At 40.0% G+C, this 21,294-nt stretch overlaps 1 protein-coding gene across 6 annotated transcripts in view; it reads right to left on the bottom strand.

The window, feature by feature from the left end:
* The window catches only part of LOC128703888 (CXXC-type zinc finger protein 1), a 57,142-nt gene that overhangs the window by 8,349 nt on the left and 27,499 nt on the right, over window positions 1–21,294 (bottom strand). For all 6 annotated transcript variants that reach the window (XM_070087031.1, XM_070087030.1, XM_070087028.1 and 3 more), the window contains exons 8-10: window positions 12,600–12,737; window positions 9,962–10,129; window positions 6,421–6,579 (exon numbers count right to left, since the gene is read on the bottom strand). In XM_070087031.1, the coding sequence (XP_069943132.1) occupies window positions 6,421–6,579; window positions 9,962–10,129; window positions 12,600–12,737 (465 nt within the window). The remainder of the gene's footprint in view (window positions 1–6,420; window positions 6,580–9,961; window positions 10,130–12,599; window positions 12,738–21,294) is intronic.

Raw genomic sequence — 21,294 nt, 5'->3', positions numbered from 1 at the left:
TGATGTGGCTACACTTGGCATGGATAGACCACAGGCATCAATAGGTGGTGGTAGTGGTGACGGTAGTGCCACAGCCATGCATGACTCACCAGCCCAGGCTGGGACCCATGCTGCCGACTCCTCAGTTCAAGGACAAAGCGGAGCGTCAGCCACCAGCCCACCACAACCACATCTACCAGCACAACCAGTCTAGGATGTCCAGTATCCACCAGCAAACTGTATCTGGGATTGGCAGCAAAATCCCAATTTTGTTCCCAAGCCCCACCACTTTGATGACTCTCAAAGTACAATTCTATCTACTTGTCCCCTTGGAACCACTGCCAATGAACTGGAAGTTTTTGAACTATTCTTTGACCAGCCATTGATGGAAACTATTGTCAGGGAGAGTAACAAGTATTTTGAGTACACCATGGGAAATACCATCTTTTAGGAGTGAAGAAGAGCAGAATGTAAGTGTGGTGGAGGTACGTGAGGCATTACGTAGAATGAAAGGGGGTAAAGCAGCTGGAACTGATGGGATCATGACAGAAATGTTAAAAGCAGGGGGGGATATAGTGTTGGAGTGGTTGGTATTTTTGTTTAATAAATGTATGAAAGAGGGGAAGGTACCTAGGGATTGGCGGAGAGCATGTATAGTCCCTTTATATAAAGGGAAAGGGGACAAAAGAGATTGTAAAAATTATAGAGGAATAAGTTTACTGAGTATACCAGGAAAAGTATACGGTAGGGTTATAATTGAAAGAATTAGAGGCAAGACAGAATGTAGGATTGCGGATGAGCAGGGAGGCTTCAGAGTGGGTAGGGGATGTGTAGATCAAGTGTTTACATTGAAGCATATATGTGAACAGTATTTAGATAAAGGTAGGGAAGTTTTTATTGCATTTATGGATTTAGAAAAGGCATATGATAGAGTGGATAGGGGAGCAATGTGGCAGATGTTGCAAGTATATGGAATAGGTGGTAAGTTACTAAATGCTGTTAAGAGTTTTTATGAGGATAGTGAGGCTCAGGTTAGGGTGTGTAGAAGAGAGGGAAAATACTTCCCGGTAAAAGTAGGTCTTAGACAGGGATGTGTAATGTCACCATGGTTGTTTAATATATTTATAGATGGGGTTGTAAAAGAAGTAAATGCTAGGGTGTTCGGGAGAGGGGTGGGGTTAAATTATGGGGAATCAAATTCAAAATGGGAATTGACACAGTTACTTTTTGCTGATGATACTGTGCTTATGGGAGATTCTAAAGAAAAATTGCAAAGGTTAGTGGATGAGTTTGAGAATGTGTGTAAAGGTAGAAAGTTGAAAGTGAACATAGAAAAGAGTAAGGTGATGAGGGTATCAAATGATTTAGATAAAGAAAAATTGAATATCAAATTGGGGAGGAGGAGTATGGAAGAAGTGAATGTTTTCAGATACTTGGGAGTTAATGTGTTGGTGGATGGATTTATGAAGGATGAGGTTAATCATAGAATTGATGAGGGGAAAAAAGGTGAGTGGTGCGTTGAGGTATATGTGGAGTCAAAAAACGTTATCTATGGAGGCAAAGAAGGGAATGTATGAAAGTATAGTAGTACCAACACTCTTATATGGATGTGAAGGTTGGGTGGTAAATGCAGCAGCGAGGAGATGGTTGGAGGCAGTGGAGATGTCCTGTCTAAGGGCAATGTGTGGTGTAAATATTATGCAGAAAATTCGGAGTGTGGAAATTAAGAGAAGGTGTGGAGTTAATAAAAGCATTAGTCAGAGGGCAGAAGAGGGGTTGTTGAGGTGGTTTGGTCATTTAGAGAGAATGGATCAAAGTAGAATGACATGGAAAGCATATAAATCTATAGGGGAAGGAAGGAGGGGTAGGAGTCGTCCTCAAAAGGGTTGGAAAGAGGGGGTAAAGGAGGTTTTGTGGGCGAGGGGCTTGGACTTCCAGCAAGCGTGCATGAGCGTGTTAGATAGGAGTGAATGGAGACAAATGATACTTGGGACCTGACGATCTGTTGGAGTGTGAGCAGGGTAATATTTAGTGAAGGGATTCAGGGAAACCGGTTATTTTCATATAGTCGGACTTGAGTCTTGGAAATGGAAAGTACAATGCCTGCACTTTAAAGGAGAGGTTTGGGATATTGGCAGTTTGGAGGGATATGTTGTGTATCTTTATACGTATATGCTTCTAAACTGTTGTATTCTGAGCACCTCTGCAAAAACAGTGATAATGTGTGAGTGTGGTGAAAGTGTTGAATGATGATGAAAGTATTTTCTTTTTGGGGATTTTCTTTCTTTTTTGGGTCACCCTGCCTCGGTGGGAGATGGCCGACTTGTTGAAAAAAAAAAAAAAAAAATGGGAAATACAATATCACCACAGACAAGATTACACCGGTGGAAAGAGACGACTGTTGCAGAAATGTATTTGCTTTTTGCAACAATAATGCTTATGCCTCATGTCTATAAGCATAATATAAAAGCATACTGGTCCACAGATCGGCTAATTTCTACCCCGGTCTTCAGTGAAATCATCCCAGCGAACAGGTTTATCTTACTGTTACGCATGTTGCACTTCTCTGACAAAACCAGGTCTGACAGAAGTGACAGGTTATACAAGATTAGAAATGTTTTTATGTATCTGAAAGAAAAGTTCAACATGTACTTTTATCCATTCAAGAATCTTGTACTTGATGAATCTTTGATTTTGTTCAAAGGGGAGACCGTGATTCAAACAGTATATACCGAGCAAGAGGAAACGCTCTGGTATAAAACTGTTTGTACTCTGTGACTGTGACAGTGGCCTGGTATTGGATATTGTTGTATACACGGGAAATAAAACACTGAAAGATACCAGGATGTTATTGGGTATCTCAGGTGATGTAGTGAGAAGCATGATGGCACCTTATCTTGGTAACAGGCATACATTATATAACGATAACTGGGACACAAGCCCTTTACTCAGTGATTTCTTGCGAGTGAACAAGACAGATGTGTGTGGCACGGTGCATTCTAATCGTAAATACATGCCTAGGTTCATCGCAGGTGCTTGTGGTGATGAGGTGCAGGTGTTTACTGCTGATGACATCATGGCATTACGGTGGCATGACAAACCAGATGTCACATTGTTGACAACCATTCACCGTAACGAAGTGCAAGACAGTGGCAAAGTTAATAGAATGACTAATGAACATATTCGAAAACCAGTGACAGTGATTGATTATACACTAAACATGAGCTTGGTTGACAAATGTGACATGCAGATTGGCTTTGTTGATTGTGTTCGTAAGAGTTACAAGTGGTACATGAAACTTTTCTTCCATCTCATGGACATTTCAATGCTCAATGCATATAATATGTACCAAGTGAAGACTGGCAACAGACCACCGTATGGTGAATTTTGTTTGTCTGTTGTCAGACAACTCTGAATGAAATACCAGGTAACAACACCTGCTATACAAAACCGTCTTTGAACTCCTCAGGATATACCCAAGCATTTGAGGAGGGAAGGTGATCACTTCATAATACAGCTTCCTGCAACTAAGAAGAAATTTAATCAGAAGAGATGCATTGTCTGTGCACAAACAAAATGACGGCAACAAAGACGCAAAGACACTCGGTTTATGTGCGAGGAATGTAAGGTACCTCTGTGCATGGTGCCTTGTTTCAAGGAGTTCCACAAGCTCCAGCAGTTCTAAAAACATGTCCAGTGATTGTAAATATATGATAGAACATTAGTATTATACAAGATTTGTGCATGTTTATTGTAATAAACAAAAGTGGTAAACAATATGATAATAACTTTGGTGCGGTTACTGTCTTCAATACAGTGAGTTTATATATTTTTTTTTTTCAACAAGTCGGCCGTCTCCCACCAAGGCAGGGTGACCCAAAAAAGAAAGAAAATCCCCAAAATGAAAATACTTTCATCATCATTCAACACTTTCACCACACTCACACATTATCACTGTTTTTGCAGAGGTGCTCAGAATACAACAGCTTAGAAGCACATATATACACAACATATCCCTCCAAACATTATATACAGTATTGGTCTCTCAGGCCCCAAATGTTAGTAGGAAAAGAAAAACATTAGAAAAGAAAAGAAAAAAAACATAAAAAACGTAAAATAAAGTAATGCGCGTATGTGGAAATCGTCGATGTTGCCGCTACCTGGTCATTTTGGGTCAACTTCTCGGCACTGTATCTCGGTAAGTACTGATCAGAATTTTTTTTTTATTTATTACCTTCACAAAAAATATACTCTTTAATTCTGTAATTTTTTTTTTTTTTTTTCAAAATTTCTTGGCCTTGGACCCTGAAAGGGTTAACCCGTAAACGGTCCAAACGTATATATACATTTTTTCAACATTTGAAAGTATGTAAAAAAAGTAGATCATCTTTTTGTTTTTTTACATTTGAAAATGTGTAAAAAAAAACTTGGATCTACTTTTGTAGCACTACACATGTGAACGTAGATCTGCTTGGACCATTTACGGGTTAAAACATCAACTTTGCACTGTATTTTCGTATGGTATTTATGGTTGTATTCTAGTTTTCCTGGTCTCATTTTATAGAATGGAAGACATATTACAGAAATTGAGGCAATTTTCACAATGAAAAATACCTTGAAATTGAGCTCAAAGTAGCAGAAATGTTCGATTTTTGCCAAAGTTCAAAAGTAAACAAATCATGCCACGCATCCAATACACATCAATTGGCGAGTCTAATATTCTTTCAAAAGTGCGCTGATATTATTTATACCATTTCTACACTAATGCAGTAGTCTGCATAACAGTAAATCTTCTATTTTTTTTTTTTGAGAATAAAAATTCAAAGTGGAAAGCAAAAGAAATGTAAGAGAGGCCTGGGGACATGACTAATGAACAGAGGAAATGTTATTTTAGTGCCAGGAATGTCTTTCTTGTTTATTTTGGACCCTATTTGGAAATTGGCATCTTTTGAAATTTGTGTGAAACTGGCAAAATTGCTAATTTCTGGCCACTTTATTGGATAGTTGAAATAGCTAAATGGGTGGTTTCGTGTACTCATTTGATAGAAAAAATTGAGTTCTAGCGAAATAATCATGATTTTTGTCTACTAGTACACTGGAATTGGCCAAAAATGGGGCTCAAAGCGGGCAAAAATCACCGATGCGCAAACACTGTCGAGACTGCTAACTTCCAGAGAGCAAAATTCTGTAAGTTTTCCATCAAATTTCATACTTTTGGTGTCATTATGATCGGGAAAAGATTCTCTATCTTTTCATAAGAAAAATTATTTTTTTTTTTCCGAAAAATTTTCGACCCTGAGAACAAGTTTTGGAGAGGGCCTCTCGACCCTGAAAGGGGTTAAGACTACTGAATTTTACACCATTAATATAAAAAAAAAAAAAAAACTGTTGACTGGTTAAGTTTAGTTTCTAAATGAAAGCTAAAAGTGATGAGGGAGCCTTGTCTCCACTTATCACATGGGATGCTATAATACACCTACCATCCAACTTACGACCGAGTTCGGTTCCGAGAAACCGGTCGTAAGTCGAAATGGTCGTAAGTCGAACTTTACTACTGAATATCAACAAAACATTTTTGTAATGACTATTTTATTGTTTTATTTTGGTATTTCATGTTTTACTTTACTTTTTATGTTGTTAGTAGTACTGTATTTTACACTAAGGTTTAGGATAAACACTATGTACAACACAAATAATTGTTTATTTCCCAGAAATTTGGCATAAAAAACACGGTTGTAAGTTGAGTGGTCATAAGTCGAGCAGGTCGTAAGTCGGATGCTAGGTGTACTTTTATTATGCATCTTAGAATACATAATTTTACAAGTACTGATATGAGATACTACTGAGCCTGAAATATTTAACTTTGAAGTTAGAGAGATTACAATGAGAATTACAAACAAGGAGCAGCTCAGCTGTATTCATGCCACAGCTTTAGAAAAAAACAAAAATAAATCCTTCAAAAGTCTCAAGGGTACCTGTGGAAAAATTTACTTTTTTAACTGCTTGTACAGTAACTGCAAACTATTACAGTAGTTGATTTAAATATTGCTACTGAGAATGTAAGTTACAATACTGTCACTAGAACAATTCACAATTTAGAGAGGAAACCTGAAGATGACATTTTGGCCCATCTTGAACCATTATTAAAGCACAACAGTTTACTCTCCAAATTCTGGGTTAGTTGTGAATATTTCAATGGCATGCTCATATTTTTTTTTTTTCAACAAGTCGGCCGTCTATTTATTTAACTATTATTTAACTTAATTTAACATGGGTCAAACATAAAAGATATTATTCATGGCATCATACACTGTACAGGCAAAAATCACTTTTATAAATGTACCAAGTGTATTAAACTTCGTGTTATGCCAAAATTATCCATGTACTTCTAATCTGCATAAACAAGTCAAGCAAAAATGTTATAAGCATGCTTTAACTCACCTCAGAGTCATACACTGTTGGTGCTTTGGTGTGCTCTGGACACATAACTCGAAGTCTCTTGCAGTAAGTGAGGCTACTGGGGTTGTAGAAGTCACAGAACATGTTGTTACCCTCTATTCTTGTCTTGTACATAGATCCAAAGGTTGTTTGACTCTCCAGCTATAATTATGAATTCAAAACTAAAATTTTTACACTTAATTTATAGTCAAGGTAAGATTTGTTGTTGGAAAGAAAAGCAGATGAAACAATTTAAAAATATGCACAGTATATACAACTGGTTAAACAACTGAATAAAAATAAAATGTTGAACTTTTTACAACTTTTAGAAAATGTATGACATTACAGGTATCTAGTTAAAAAATGTGCAGCTTATTTCTATATTAAGCCTAAAATGGAAAGGCAAAGCAATTACTTTTTCAAACAACATTAAATACAATACGTACATACCTTTAGTCTAACTTATTTTGTATGCACATTCCTGACAACTACTGTCAATGAAAGAAAAAATTTAATTTGCTCCCTTCTTAAAAACTAACAACCTTCACCAAAATCCATACTTCAAGCATTTTTCTTTAACAATTAAGCATTCTACAAGTTACAAAGCTTTTTTGCTAAACAAAAAGTATTGCAAGAATGCATATACACCTACATCATAATACAGCATCCCCTAACCATCATAAAACCATTTTGTTGACAGGTGCATTGTGTGCCAATTCCTCCAAGGATCCCCACTTGAATCGTCACATTCCTTATTCACACCAATACTTGCCTCTCAAACCCCAGCAGGGTCCATCCCATATATTATGCTTAGTATAGGACTATTTACCACCACTCACAAAGATAGAGTGCTAGTTATGATCGATGTTAGCTGGGAACTGACCTAAGCCCAAAACTCCAGCTGGCAATTTGGAGCATAGCTGGTTAGTTGGAGGAATCCATGGATCTCCTGAGCTCATAGTGGAGAAATGTGCCTTCCAACTATAATATATAACAGAAGAGGCTGCTGTTGACCTATGGTGAATTCCAGGAGTTGGTCATGCAGACAGTAAACTAGCCAAAGAGAAGGGCTATTTAATTGCATTGCTGACAAATACACAAGCTTGGTACCTGAAAAAGATTCTCTTACCAGGGACCTGAGCAAAGGCCACACCAGGAAGTTGGCCAAGAAGGCCATGGAGCAGCACCAGTTTTGCAACTACATATACATTAAATATCAGAACACCAGGAAGAAAGCCCCAAGCATAGTGACAAAATGCCAACATAACACACACATAATCCACCAATGACAGGAGTCCCCAAAAGTGAGGGGACTGAAGCAGTAAGAGCTGTGTAATTGTATTAATGAACCCCCAGGTTGAGCTCCATTGATGTCCCCAGTGAACAATTACTAGGGATGCAAAAGACCCCTCCAGAGCACAGGAAACTGGACTTTATGAGGGTGCCAAAGTCCTGCAATCAGAGATGACACACTGAACAATGCAAAGGAAGGGGGAAAAGGTCATAAGAGCCTAACTGAATGCTGACAGGCACCAGTCACCACTAAAGCATCTACCTTAGTGAAGATATTTCCCTGCGATTGGCTCCACTGCATGTCTGAAAGTTCTTAGCTGAGGAAGAACTTCCAGATCTGATGGAGAATGGTTAAGAGAAAACCACTCTTCCATCCACTGCAGGGAGTGAAAATGAATGAGAGATAAATTCACGAGGTTAATGTGGAAGACTGCCACCAGAAGCTCCAAATGCAGGGCCTGGAGATCAAGCTAGTCAGCAGAACGTCGTCTATGTAGATAAATATTCCTTCTTTCTTTCAACACACTGGCTGTATCCCACTGAGGTGGGATGGCCCAAAAAGAAAAACAATAGTTTCTCCTTTTACATTTAGCAATATATACAGGAGAAGAGGTTACTAGCCCCTTGCTCCCGGCATTTAGTCGACTCTTACGACACACATGGCTTACGGAGGAAGAATTCTGTTCCACTTTCCCATGGAGATTGCAAATAAACAAGAACAAGCAGGAAAAATAGAAAAAACCCAGAAGGGTCTGTATATATATGCTTGTAAATGTATGTGTAGTAACCTTAATGTAAGTAGAAGTAGCAAGACATACCTAAAATCTTGCATGTTTATGAGAGAGAAAAAAAAACACCAGCAATCCTACCATCATGTAAAACAATTACAGGCTTTCGTTTTACACTCACTTGGCAGGATGGTAGTACCTCCCTGGGCAGTTGCTGTCTACCAAGCTTTTCAACATCCTTCATATACAAGGCAAATTACCAACAGACCCCTGTCTTCAATAGGAAACTTGTTAAATAACAAAAAAAGGCACAATACCATGACTGTGCGGGTTATTTGTGTATGGAAACTTGTTAAATTCAATTAAGTCAGTTCCTGTTTAGTCAAGCTGTGGCACCTACTTTGAACCATGTGCTGCTGGCACCAACAGCCTTACTGATCAGGGAGGGGGGGGTTTCCTCCAGAAGAATAACCGGAATCCTTTCTGAGTAACAAAAGATCAAGAGCATGGCCCAAGAATTTTTATGTTGACTGGTACAAAAGCTAACCAGCTACCCATGGGAGGCAATAACTCCCATTCCCAGAACAAGGAAGGCCAGAATGGTTACCAGAGAGAGAGAAGCCCCTGCTGACTCGGGAACTGTAAAATGGGAGGCAGGATGGGGCTCTCAGTTGTGGGAGCCAGGCATTAGGCTGAAAGCACCAAGGTACTTACTACCTCCAAGCACTAGATGAGGAAGACTGGCCATCAAGCACAGCAGAATGTGACATCAAACAAGCCACTTGTAATAATCTAGTTGATCAGACCTTGATATACAAGGCAGCCTGGTGCTGGACTGGGTCATGGGATTTGACCCACAAAAACATCTTTCATATATACTTCAGGTACCAGCTTGTCAATAGCTTGATCAATGGAGCTGCTAGCTTCAATGTCAGCCAAAAAGAAAGCAAACAAGAGATCAGTAAGTCAAGAAGACTTGTATCAGGCACTAGTCTATAGGCAATAGTAGCTGAGGCCCCAGGGGCCAAGGTAGCTGGGGGCCCCCAGCAGCCAAGGTAGCTGGGGGCCTCCAGCAGCCAAGGTAGCTGGCAGGCCCCCAGGGGCCAAGGTAGATGGCAGGCCCCCAGGGGCCAAGGTAGCTGGGGGCCCCCAGCAGCCAAGGTAGCTGGGGGCCTCCAGGAGCCAAGGTAGCTGGCAGGCCCCCAGGGGCCAAGGTAGATGGCAGGCCCCCAGGGGCCAAGGTAGATGGCAGGCCCCCAGGGGCCAAGGTAGATGGCAGGCCCCCAGGGGCCAAGGAAGACTAGACCCACACCCACTTGATGGAAGCTGGGATCATGAATGACAGAGACAGTCTTGTCAAGCCTACAGCCCAAGAGAATTCCCCAGATGCCTCACTGCTAATTAACATACCAAACATGCTGTACACTAATTCCCCCCCCCCCACTTGAAGCAGGGTCAATTATTAAATAATGTATCTAATATGGTATAATACAGTACTTAAAAATACATTTATTTCGACTCGCCTTGTTAAAGCAATTTTCCATGTGTCTTATTGCTCGTCTCGCTTGTACTTCATGGCCACACGTCACACAGTAAATGTACACACTGTCTCCACCCTCGTCCTCCACACCATCTTCTGCATTAGGATCTATCTCGGCTGTTTTTCCACGCTCAACTAGTCTATCTATTTCCTGCAACAATATGAATATTACCACATCAGTATGTATGCAGTGTATGTATATATGTATGTATACAAGGAGGGGTTTGGGATACTGGTAGTTTGGAAGGATATGTTGTGTATCTTTATACGTATATGCTTCTAAACTATTGTATATTCTGATCACTTCTGCAAAAACAGTGATTATGTGTGAGTGAGGTGAAAGTGTTGAATGATGATGAAAGCATTTTCTTTTTGGGGATTTTCTTTCTTTTTGGGTCACCCTGCCTCGGTGGGAGACGGCCGACTTGTTAAAAAAAAAAAAAAAAGTATGAACAGTTGACTTTCTTATAAAACTCGTCTATATACCTGGAGGGTGTTCCAGGGATTGAACACCCCTGCAGCCCGGTCCATGACCAGGCCTCGCAATAGTGTAATTTTTCACATACGCAACTGAAAAAGTATAGTGCATGGGAAGATGTTCAGAGTGCATGCTATTCAATTTTCCATGCACTTTCTCAACCTCATTTACAAAAAACTGCACTGTATAGAGGGATGACTGTATGTTTGTATGTACATGTACATACTCATATGTGGTTGCAGTGGCTGAGACAGCTCCTGGCTCTGCAAGATTCGCAAATGACACGAATCCTGCCACTTAAAAGATTCGCAAACAACAAGAATCTTGCTGTTTGCAAGATTAGCTCTCTCTTAGCCTTGTGGGCCTTATCATACCTGTTCTTAAAACCATGTATAGAGCATGCCTTCACCACTTCTTCACTGAGGTCATTCATTCCATTTCCTTACCACTCTGAGACTAAAGAAATACTTCCTGACATTCCTGTCATTCATATGTGTCTTTAGCTTCCAGCTGTGCCTGAGAGTATCCATCTCCCACCTCTCAAACAGCCTTTTCCTGTCTGCCCTATCAATTCCTCTGAGTATTTTGTATGTTATGTCTCTCCTAGTCCTTCTGTTTTCCAAGGTCATTAGATTCAATTTTTTAAGCCTTTCCTTGTAGCTCATACCCCTTAGCTCTGGAACTAGTCTCATTGCATATTTCTGCACTTTCTCCAGTTTAACATGCTTCCTCAGGTATGGCTTCCATGCAGGTGCTGCATACTCCAAGATGGATCTAGCATATGCTGTATGAAGCACCAGGAGTAACTTTATTGAGATTCCTGAAGATCACACTTATATTTGTCAGGCAAGCATTGACTACACTGGTCATTCAGTTGATGTGAGCCTTGGACGACATAGTAGTCACGTTGCTTACTCCCAGGTCCTTTTCTCTGAATGATGTCTGCAGCCTCTGTCCCTCAAGTCTATACTCAGATTCAGATTCATTTATTTCTTTGCAAGTAGTACATTGAGATTATATTTTTATAATGATGGGTTGCAATGCAAAGAGAGCCTCTATTATGCCTTGGCATTTTGGGCTGACTTAATTCAATGGTTTACTGACTACTTATCACTAAAGAAATTATCATAGTTGTACTGTAGTTCTATTAATAATAAGTGAATCTACTTTACACAAACAAAAGGATATAGTCATGTATTCAAAAATGCTTTTTATGAAACATGATTCTGTAGTTTTCAGTAGTTTACAGTATGATACTGCTACAATTTGGTGAAGGGTAATACTGGTTTTGGTAGATATGTATACTTCTATGTGGTAATTTGTCAATATATGAGCTTGGTTGTCTAGTATTACTCAACAGGTGGAGGAGGGGTTGAGGTGATCTCTCTCTCTCTATATATATATAGAGGAAGGATCAAAACAGGGTGAGAAAGAGGGTATATAAATCTGTGGTGGAGGGAAGGAAGGGTAGGAGCCATCCCAAGAATCTGAGAGACAGGGGGAGGGGAGGTTTTGAGTACCAGGGACTTGAACATCCAGCAGTCTTGTGTGAGCATGCTAGACAAGAGTGAGTGGGAGCAAGTGGTATTTATGATTTTACATGCTGTTGTAGTGTGAGCAAGGTAACACGAAGGGACTCGGGAACACCAGATGGACTCGAGTCCTGGAGGTGCGAAGTGCAGTGCCTTCCCTGTGAAGGAGGGATGAGGATGCTACAGTTTGGAGGGTTATCCAAGCTGGCATGATTCTGGCAAGAGGGCGATTGAATGAATGATGGTGAGGGTGTTTCTTCTTTTTGCGTAACATAGGCCATCTCCCTACCTTGATGGGAGATGGCCTGTGTTAAAAAATGCTCATACATGCACAGTGTATACACACATTTTTTCTTAACTAAGCAGCCATCTCCCGCCAAGGCAGGGTGACTCAAAGAAAACACATTCACCATTTATTCAAATTCACAAGGGCTATGCAATCTAACACAATGATAGGCCATTTGTCTCTTATGAGTAAGTTTTAATGCACAACTAATTCCATTACTAATAAAATCACTGCTGACTTTATTCTCAACAACCAACATAGTTTTGTATCCCAGATCATAAAACATTGCTAATTAAAATCTGCCAAAATTTTTAAAGTACAATACCAGATGTCGTTGATCTAGCTGCTGAAGAACCTCCCTTGCCTCCAGCTGCTGTCGTCTTATCTTCTCCAGTTGGCGAATATCTAAGTTTTCAGCTGCGCACTCGCTCATCTTCCATTCTTGTATACGCTGTGGCAAAACCTGTCAAAAATGAAAAATAAAAATAAAAACCATGTAAGTTCTATCCAAAAATATAATTAGCTTAATTTATTGTATTGTTTTATTGGCATGCTGCCGTAACTGATGTGCATGTCACTTAGGCAAGTCTAGTTAAGCATCAGTGTGTTTAATCTGTAACTGGTTGGGAGAGCACATGCAAACAGTGACATTCTTGGCTAAAGAACCTTGACAATATATGGAATTTATGTTCTCAAAGGGGCAGACTAATACCAATATTATTTGCAGTAGTACTATGATCTGAAAAATCTTAATATACAGTGGACCCCAGCATAACGCTATTAATCCGTTCCTGAGAGCTCAATGTTACGCGAAATTATCGTTATGCGAATTAATTTTCCCCATAAGAAATAATGGAAATCAAATTAATCCGTGCAAGACACCCAAAAGTATGAAAAAAAAAAAAAAAATTTACCACATGAAATATTAATTTTAATACACACAAACTTAAGAAAACATGCACAGTTACATGACACTTACCTTTATTGAAGATCTGGGGATGATTGATGGGATGGGAGGAGGGAAGACTGGATGGTTTTAGTGTTTAGAAGGGGAATCCCCTTCCATTAGGACTTGAGGTGTCAAGTCCTTTTCCGGGGTTGTTTCCCTTCTTCTTTTAATGCCACCAGGACCAGCTTCAGAGTCACTGGACTTCTGTCGCACAACATATCTGTCCATAGTGGCCTGTACCTCTCGTTCCTTTATGACTTTCCTAAAGTGTTTCACAACAGTGTCAGTGTAATAGTCACCAGCACGGCTTGCAATAGCTGTCTGAGGGTGATTTTCATCCATGAAGGTTTGCACTTCAAGTCACTTTGCACAGATTTCCTTAATCTTTGAAGTAGGCAACTTCTTCAATTTCTCTCTCCCCTCCTCCGAAGCAATTTCCTCAGGTGTGGCCTCTTGCTGTTGAAGTTGATCTAGCAGCTCATCAGTGGTTAGTTCTTCATTGTCCTCCTCCACCAACTCTTCCACATCCTCCCCACTAACCTCCAACCCCAAGGACTTCCCCAATGCCACAACTGATTCCTCAACTGGCATAGGATTCTCAGGGTTAGCCTCAAATCCTTCAGAATCCCTTTGGTCTACACATTCTGGCCACAGTTTCTTCCAAGCAGAGTTCAAGGTCCTCTTAGTCACTCCCTCCCAAGCCTTACCTATCAGGTTTACACAATTGAGGATATTAAAGTGCTTTCTCCAAAACTCTCTTAGAGTCAATTGAGTTTCTGAGGTCACTAAAAGCACCTTTCAAACAGAGCTTTTGTGTACAGTTTTTTGAAGTTTGCAATAACCTGCTGGTCCATGGGCTGCAGGAGAGGAGTGGTATTAGGAGGCAAAAGCTTCACCTTAATGAAGCTCATGTCCCCACAAAGTCGCTCTGCCAAGTCTGTAGGATGACCAGGGGCATTGTCTAACACCAGGAGGCACTTAAGGTCTAATTTCTTTTCAGTTAGGTAATTTTTCACAGTGGGGGCAAATGCTTGGTGTAACCAGTCATAGAAAAAGTCCCTAGTGACCCATGCCTTATTGTTTGCCCTCCACAGCACACACAAATTAGCCTTGAGGATATTCTTTTGCCTGAATGCTCTGGGAGTTTCAGAGTGATACACTAATAAAGGCTTCACTTTGCAATCACCACTAGCATTGGCACACATGAGAAGAGTAAGCCTGTCTTTCATAGGCTTATGTCCTGGGAGTGCCTTTTCCTCCTGAGTAATGTAGGTCCTGCTTGGCATTTTCTTCCAAAACAGGCCTGTTTCGTCACAATTAAACACTTGTTCAGGTTTCAGTCCTTCACTGTCTATGTACTCCTTGAATTCCTGCACATATTTTTCAGCTGCTTTTTGGTCCGAACTGGCAGCCTCACCATGCCTTATCACACTATGTATGCCACTATGCCTCTTAAATCTCTCAAACCAAGCTTTTCTGGCCTTAAATTCACTCGCATCACCACCAGTTGCAGGCATTTCTCTAATTAAATCCTCGTGCAACTTCCTAGCCTTTTCACTTATGATCGCTTGAGAGATGCTATCGCCTGCTATCTGTTTTTCGTTTATCCACACCAATAACAGTCTCTCAACATCTTCTATCACTTGCGATTTCTGTTTCGAAAGCACAGTTAAACCTTTGGCAAGAACAGCTTCCTTGATTGCCGTTTTCTTGGACACAATAGAAGCGATGGTTGATTGGGGTTTACTATACAACCTGGCCAGCTCGGAGACACGCACTCCACTCTTTCTTCATCTCCATAGTAATTCTCAACCTTATTCCTGTAGGGTTGGCACTAGAAGCTTTCTTGGGGCCCATGGTCACTTATTTTTCAGGTGAAATCACTATAAAAAGGCTGTAATAATACGAAATGTTCCGATTGTATGCTTGAATGTTACCGCGAAGGCTGGCTTGTAAACAATGCCACTGGCAGAACAAGTGAGGCTGGCTCAGGCCGCATGGACGTGTCTCGGACGAATCGCGTTGAGCAAATTTTTTAGCACTATGCAAGGCAAAATTTTAGCGATAAAATGTATCGCTATGCGGATTTAACACTATGCGATGCCAACGTTATGCGGGGGTCCACTGTATAGTGTACTTATTAAATGATTTTTCCTACTTAAAAATATAGCTGCCTATAATGCTCTGCATAACCAGGGGCTTACCATTAAATCTATGGTACCTATTCTTATAATAATTGTATATTGCCTATTCTTATAAAACTTCTTCTTTCAACGTACCAGCCATATCCCACCGAGGTGGGGTGGCCCAAAAGGAAAAACGAAAGTTTCTCCTTTTACATTTAGTAACATATACAGAAGGGGTTACTAGCTCCTTGCTCCCGGCATTTTAGTTGCCTCTTACAACATGCATGGCTTACGGAGGAAGAATTCTGTTCCACTTCCCCATGGAGATAAGAGGAAATAAACAAGAACAAGAACTAGAAAGAAAATAGAAGAAAACTCAGAGGGGTGTGTATATATATGCTTGTACATGTATGTGTAGTGTGACCTAAGTGTAAGTAGAAGTAGCAAGACATACCCGAAATCTTGCATATTTATGAGACAGACAAAAGACACCAGCAATCCTACCATGTAAAACAATTACAGGCTTTCGTTTTACACTCACTTGGCAGGACGGTAGTACCTCCCTGGGCAGTTGCTGTGTACCAACCTACTACCTAGGATTCTTATAAATATTTTTTTTTTTTTTTTCAACAAGTTGGTCGTCTCCCACCGAGGCAGGGTGACCCAAAAAAGAAAGAAAATCCCCAAAAAGAAAATACTTTCATCATCATTCAACACTTTCACCACACTCACACATTATCACTGCTTTTGCAGAGGTGTTCAGAATACAACAGTTTAGAAGCATATACGTATAAAGATACACAACATATCCCTCCAAACTGCCAATATCCCAAACCCCTCCTTTAAAGTGCAGGCATTGTACTTCCCATTACCAGGACTCAAGTCCGGCTATACAGGTCTCCCTCAACATTCACGTTTTTAACTTTCACGGGCTTCACACATTCGCAAATTCCCAACCGCCAAATTCCCAGCCACCAAATTCCCAGCCGCCAAATCATATTTAAGTTTCCCGCCACCTGCGAGTCCCTACTTTCCTCCCTCCGACCCCCGCAACTGGCAGCCAGCCCTCCCACCACTCAGTGTGGTGAGTGTTTTGTTTGTTCATTATTTGCTATTAAACTACAGTATAAATAATGTAAACCCATTCATGACTGCATATTGGAATGGCTATTCGGACAGGTATTAGACGGTGACATCATGTGTTTACTCTTGAACACTGCAAAGAATTAAACATTTCTGCTACAGCTAATAATAACAATAGTAATAATAATAATAATAATAATAATAATAATAATAATAATAATAATAAATATGATATAATTGAAGAAGGAAATTGTACAAAAATACGAGGGAGTGGTTGACACATCGTCAGTGTGACTGTTTATGCTGGAGTGAATATTAGTCTCCCTGCTCTTCCAAACATTTCACAATAATTCACTGTTTGGTGCTTGTAGATTGAGTGTGACTGGAGTGGTAGAGGCAGTGATTGAGGCAATGGTATTTAATAACATACATCTTAATAATAATACATGTTATTAATAATATGTACTATTATTATATATAACATATGTTATTAAATACATACATGTTAATAATAATACATGTTAATAATAATACATGTTATTAATAATAACATGTGCTATTATTATTTATAACATAAGTTATTAAATACCACTGCCTCAACCGCTGAATTATTGTGAAATGTTTGGAAGAGCAGGGAGACTAATGTTCACTCCAGCATAAACAGTCACACTGACGATGTGTCAACCACTCCCTCGTATTTTTGTACAATTTCCTTCTTCAATTATATCGTATTTATTATTATTATTATTATTATTATTATTATTATTATTACTATTGTTATTATTAGCAATAGCAGAAATGTTCGATTCTTTGCTGTGTTCAAGAGTAAACACATGATGTCACCTTCTAATACCTTTCCTAATAGCCATTCCAATATGCAGTCATGAATGGGTTTACATTATTTATACTGTAGTTTAATAGCAAATAATGAACAAACAAAATACTCACCACACTGAGTGGTGGGAGGGCTGGCTGCCAGTTGTGGGGGTCGGAGGGAGGGTAGTAGGGACTCGCAGTGGTGGAGTCTGTGGTATTTAATAACATACATGTTATTAACATACATGTTATTAAATAACATACGTTATTAAAGCATAACATGTATATAATTAGTACAACTTACGAAGTTTTCATGTATTTTATGATTATTCATGGTTCAACAAGTTAAGGAAGCAGTATTGTAATATATTTCCCTACAATATATTGGGGCACCAAACATTCACGGTTTTTCAACATTCGCGAGGCTCTTGATCCCCTAACCCTCGCGAATGCTGAGGGACACCTGTATAAAAATAACCGGTTTCCCTGAATCTTTTCACTGAATATTACCCTGCTCACACTCCAACAGCGTGTCAGGTCCCAAATACCATACGTCTCCATTCACTCCTATCTAACATGCTCACGCACGCTTGCTGGAAGTCCAAGCCCCTCGCCCACAAAACCTCCTTTACCCCCTCCCTCCAACCTTTTCGAGGACGACCCTTACCCCGCCTTCCTTCCCCTACAGATTTGTATGCTCTCCATGTCATTCTACTTTGATCCATTCTCTCTAAATGACCAAACCACCTCAATAACCCTCTTCTGCCCTCTGACTAATACTTTTATTAACTCCACACCACCTAATTTCCACACTCCGAATTTTCTGCATAATATTTACATCACACATTACCCTTAGACAGGACATCTCCACTGCCTCCAACCACCTGCTCCCTGCAGCATTTACAACCCAAGCTTCACACTCATATAAAAGTGTTGGTACTACAATACTTTCATACATTCCCTTCTTTGCCTCCATAGATAACGTTTTTTGTCTCCACATATACAGTGGAACCTCTACTTGCGATTTTAATTCGTTCCATGACCTTCCTCGCAACTGGATTTGCTCGTTTGCAGAGTCAATTTTCCTCATTTAAATTAATTGAAATGCAATTAATCCATTCCAGTGTAATTCTGTACTTCAATAATTTCGCTAATATCAACTCCTTGGCTTATTTATCTATCTCACTTCATCTAATATGACATAATAAACAATATAAATAACACATAAACCTGATATATACTCTAAATTGAATAAAATATGTCATTCATTGTAGTGGAATGGGTGGTGTCGGCGGTGCACGAGAGTTTGTCTGGAGACCGGGCAAAAATACTTCATGAATAATTTCGCTAATATCATCTATACAACTTATTTATATATCACAGTTCATCTAATATGACATAACAAACAATATAAATAACATACAAACATGATATATACTCTAGAATGAATAAAATAGGTCATTATGTAACAGGTGGAGGCGGCCACAACCGCTCCCTCTTTGTTGTGGTAAACACTGCCATCTAGTGACGGCCTTTTGAAGCCGTCCATTACTATAATTATTATATGTAGTACATTATTATTATTAGAGTATGTAGGAAAGAGGGAAATTTTTTCCCAGTAAAAGTAGGCCTTAGACAAGGATGTGTGATGTCACCGTGGTTGTTTAATATATTTATAGATGGGGTTGTAAGAGAAGTAAATGCGAGGGTCTTGGCAAGAGGCGTGGAGTTAAAAGATAAAGAATCACACACAAAGTGGGAGTTGTCACAGCTGCTCTTTGCTGATGACACTGTGCTCTTGGGAGATTCTGAAGAGAAGTTGCAGAGATTGGTGGATGAATTTGGTAGGGTGTGCAAAAGAAGAAAATTAAAGGTGAATACAGGAAAGAGTAAGGTTATGAGGATAACAAAAAGATTAGGTGATGAAAGATTGAATATCAGATTGGAGGGAGAGAGTATGGAGGAGGTGAACGTATTCAGATATTTGGGAGTGGACGTGTCAGCGGATGGGTCTATGAAAGATGAGGTGAATCATAGAATTGATGAGGGAAAAAGAGTGAGTGGTGCACTTAGGAGTCTGTGGAGACAAAGAACTTTGTCCTTGGAGGCAAAGAGGGGAATGTATGAGAGTATAGTTTTACCAACGCTCTTATATGGGTGTGAAGCGTGGGTGATGAATGTTGCAGCGAGGAGAAGGCTGGAGGCAGTGGAGATGTCATGTCTGAGGGCAATGTGTGGTGTGAATATAATGCAGAGAATTCGTAGTTTGGAAGTTAGGAGGAGGTGCGGGATTACCAAAACTGTTGTCCAGAGGGCTGAGGAAGGGTTGTTGAGGTGGTTCGGACATGTAGAGAGAATGGAGCGAAACAGAATGACTTCAAGAGTGTATCAGTCTGTAGTGGAAGGAAGGCGGGGTAGGGGTCGGCCTAGGAAAGGTTGGAGGGAGGGGGTAAAGGAGGTTTTGTGTGCGAGGGGCTTGGACTTCCAGGAGGCATGCATGAGCGTGTTTGATAGGAGTGAATGGAGACAAATGGTTTTTAATACTTGACGTGCTGTTGGAGTGTGAGCAAAGTAACATTTATGAAGGGATTCAGGGAAACCGGCAGGCCGGACTTGAGTCCTGGAGATGGGAAGTACAGTGCCTGCACTCTGAAGGAGGGGTGTTAATGTTGCAGTTTAAAAACTGTAGTGTAAAGCACCCTTCTGGCAAGACAGTGATGGAGTGAATGATGGTGAAAGTTTTTCTTTTTCGGGCCACCCTGCCTTGGTGGGAATCGGCCAGTGTGATAATAAAAAAAATAAAATGTATTATTATTATTATACATATTATATTATTTTTTTTTCTTATTCGCCGGTACTCTTCCGGCCCTGGTCTTTTCCAAGTAGTGGTGACCCGGCCTTGGCTCCCTATCTGGGGAGTATCTCGAGACCTAAGTCTCTCATGGGAGGAGGTACAAGTACCCCTTCATCTTTGGGACCAAGTGTCCCCAGGCCTAGCCACAGTCCCTGCCCTCAAAGGGCTCGTAGGGAGAAGCTAGGCCTCTGGTCTGCCATCTGCCCCGCCCCAAAGGGGCTCGTGGGGATGGCAGTCTTATGAGCTGCAGGTGGTAGCAAGCTCAGGCCTTCGTATTATTATTGTATTATATTATTATACTATTATTATACATATTATTATTCATATTATTATTTGTAATTTTTGTTCGCACAAAAAATATAAGATTTACTGTTATTCCTTATTGCAATAATTGTATAAATAATGTCAACCCATTCACGACTGCATACTGGAATGGACAGTGATGTCATTTGTTTACTCTGAAACAGCCAAGCAATGGACCATTTTTCCTAGGTTGAGCTCTATTTCAAGGTACTTTTCATCGTGAAAGCAATTAAAATCATATCTATTTCTGTAATATATCTTCCATTCTATCAAATGAGACCAAAAACAACAAGAATACAACCATAAAAACCATTCGAAATTACTGAGAAGTGAACTCCATTATTTATGCTTAGATTTCTTTCATTTTTGGTGTACGTTAAGAAGCATCTTTCCGTCATACATTGTCTAAGTTTCAATAAGATAGTGCAACAATCAAATGAGATACAATTCCCAAGATCAAGAGCAAGAGCCCCTCACCAGGGTCAAGGAACCTGCCTTGAGGTCTGCTTGCTTGTGGAAATTTGGCTCGCGTATAGAAGCAAAAAATCGACCCATCGACTGCTCATATTTGGAAAAACTCGCACATAGACATGCTCACAAGTAGAGGTTCCACTGTACCTCAAAGCACCACTCGCCTTTTTTCCTTCATCAATTCTATGATTAACCTCATCCTTCATAAATCCATCAGCTGACAAGTCAACTCCCAAATACTATCTGAAAACATTCACTTCTTCCATACTCCTCTTCCCCAATTTGATATCCAGTTTTTCTTTATTTAAATCATTTGATACCCTCATCACCTTACTCTTTTCTATGTTCACTTTCAACTTTCTACCTTTACACACACTCCCAAACTCGTCAACTAACCTTTGCAATTTTTCTTTAGAAT

This window comes from Cherax quadricarinatus, chromosome 20 (genome assembly GCF_038502225.1).
Source record: "Cherax quadricarinatus isolate ZL_2023a chromosome 20, ASM3850222v1, whole genome shotgun sequence".
NCBI lineage: Eukaryota > Metazoa > Arthropoda > Malacostraca > Decapoda > Parastacidae > Cherax > Cherax quadricarinatus.
This window is presented reverse-complemented; position numbering and strand designations above follow the sequence as displayed.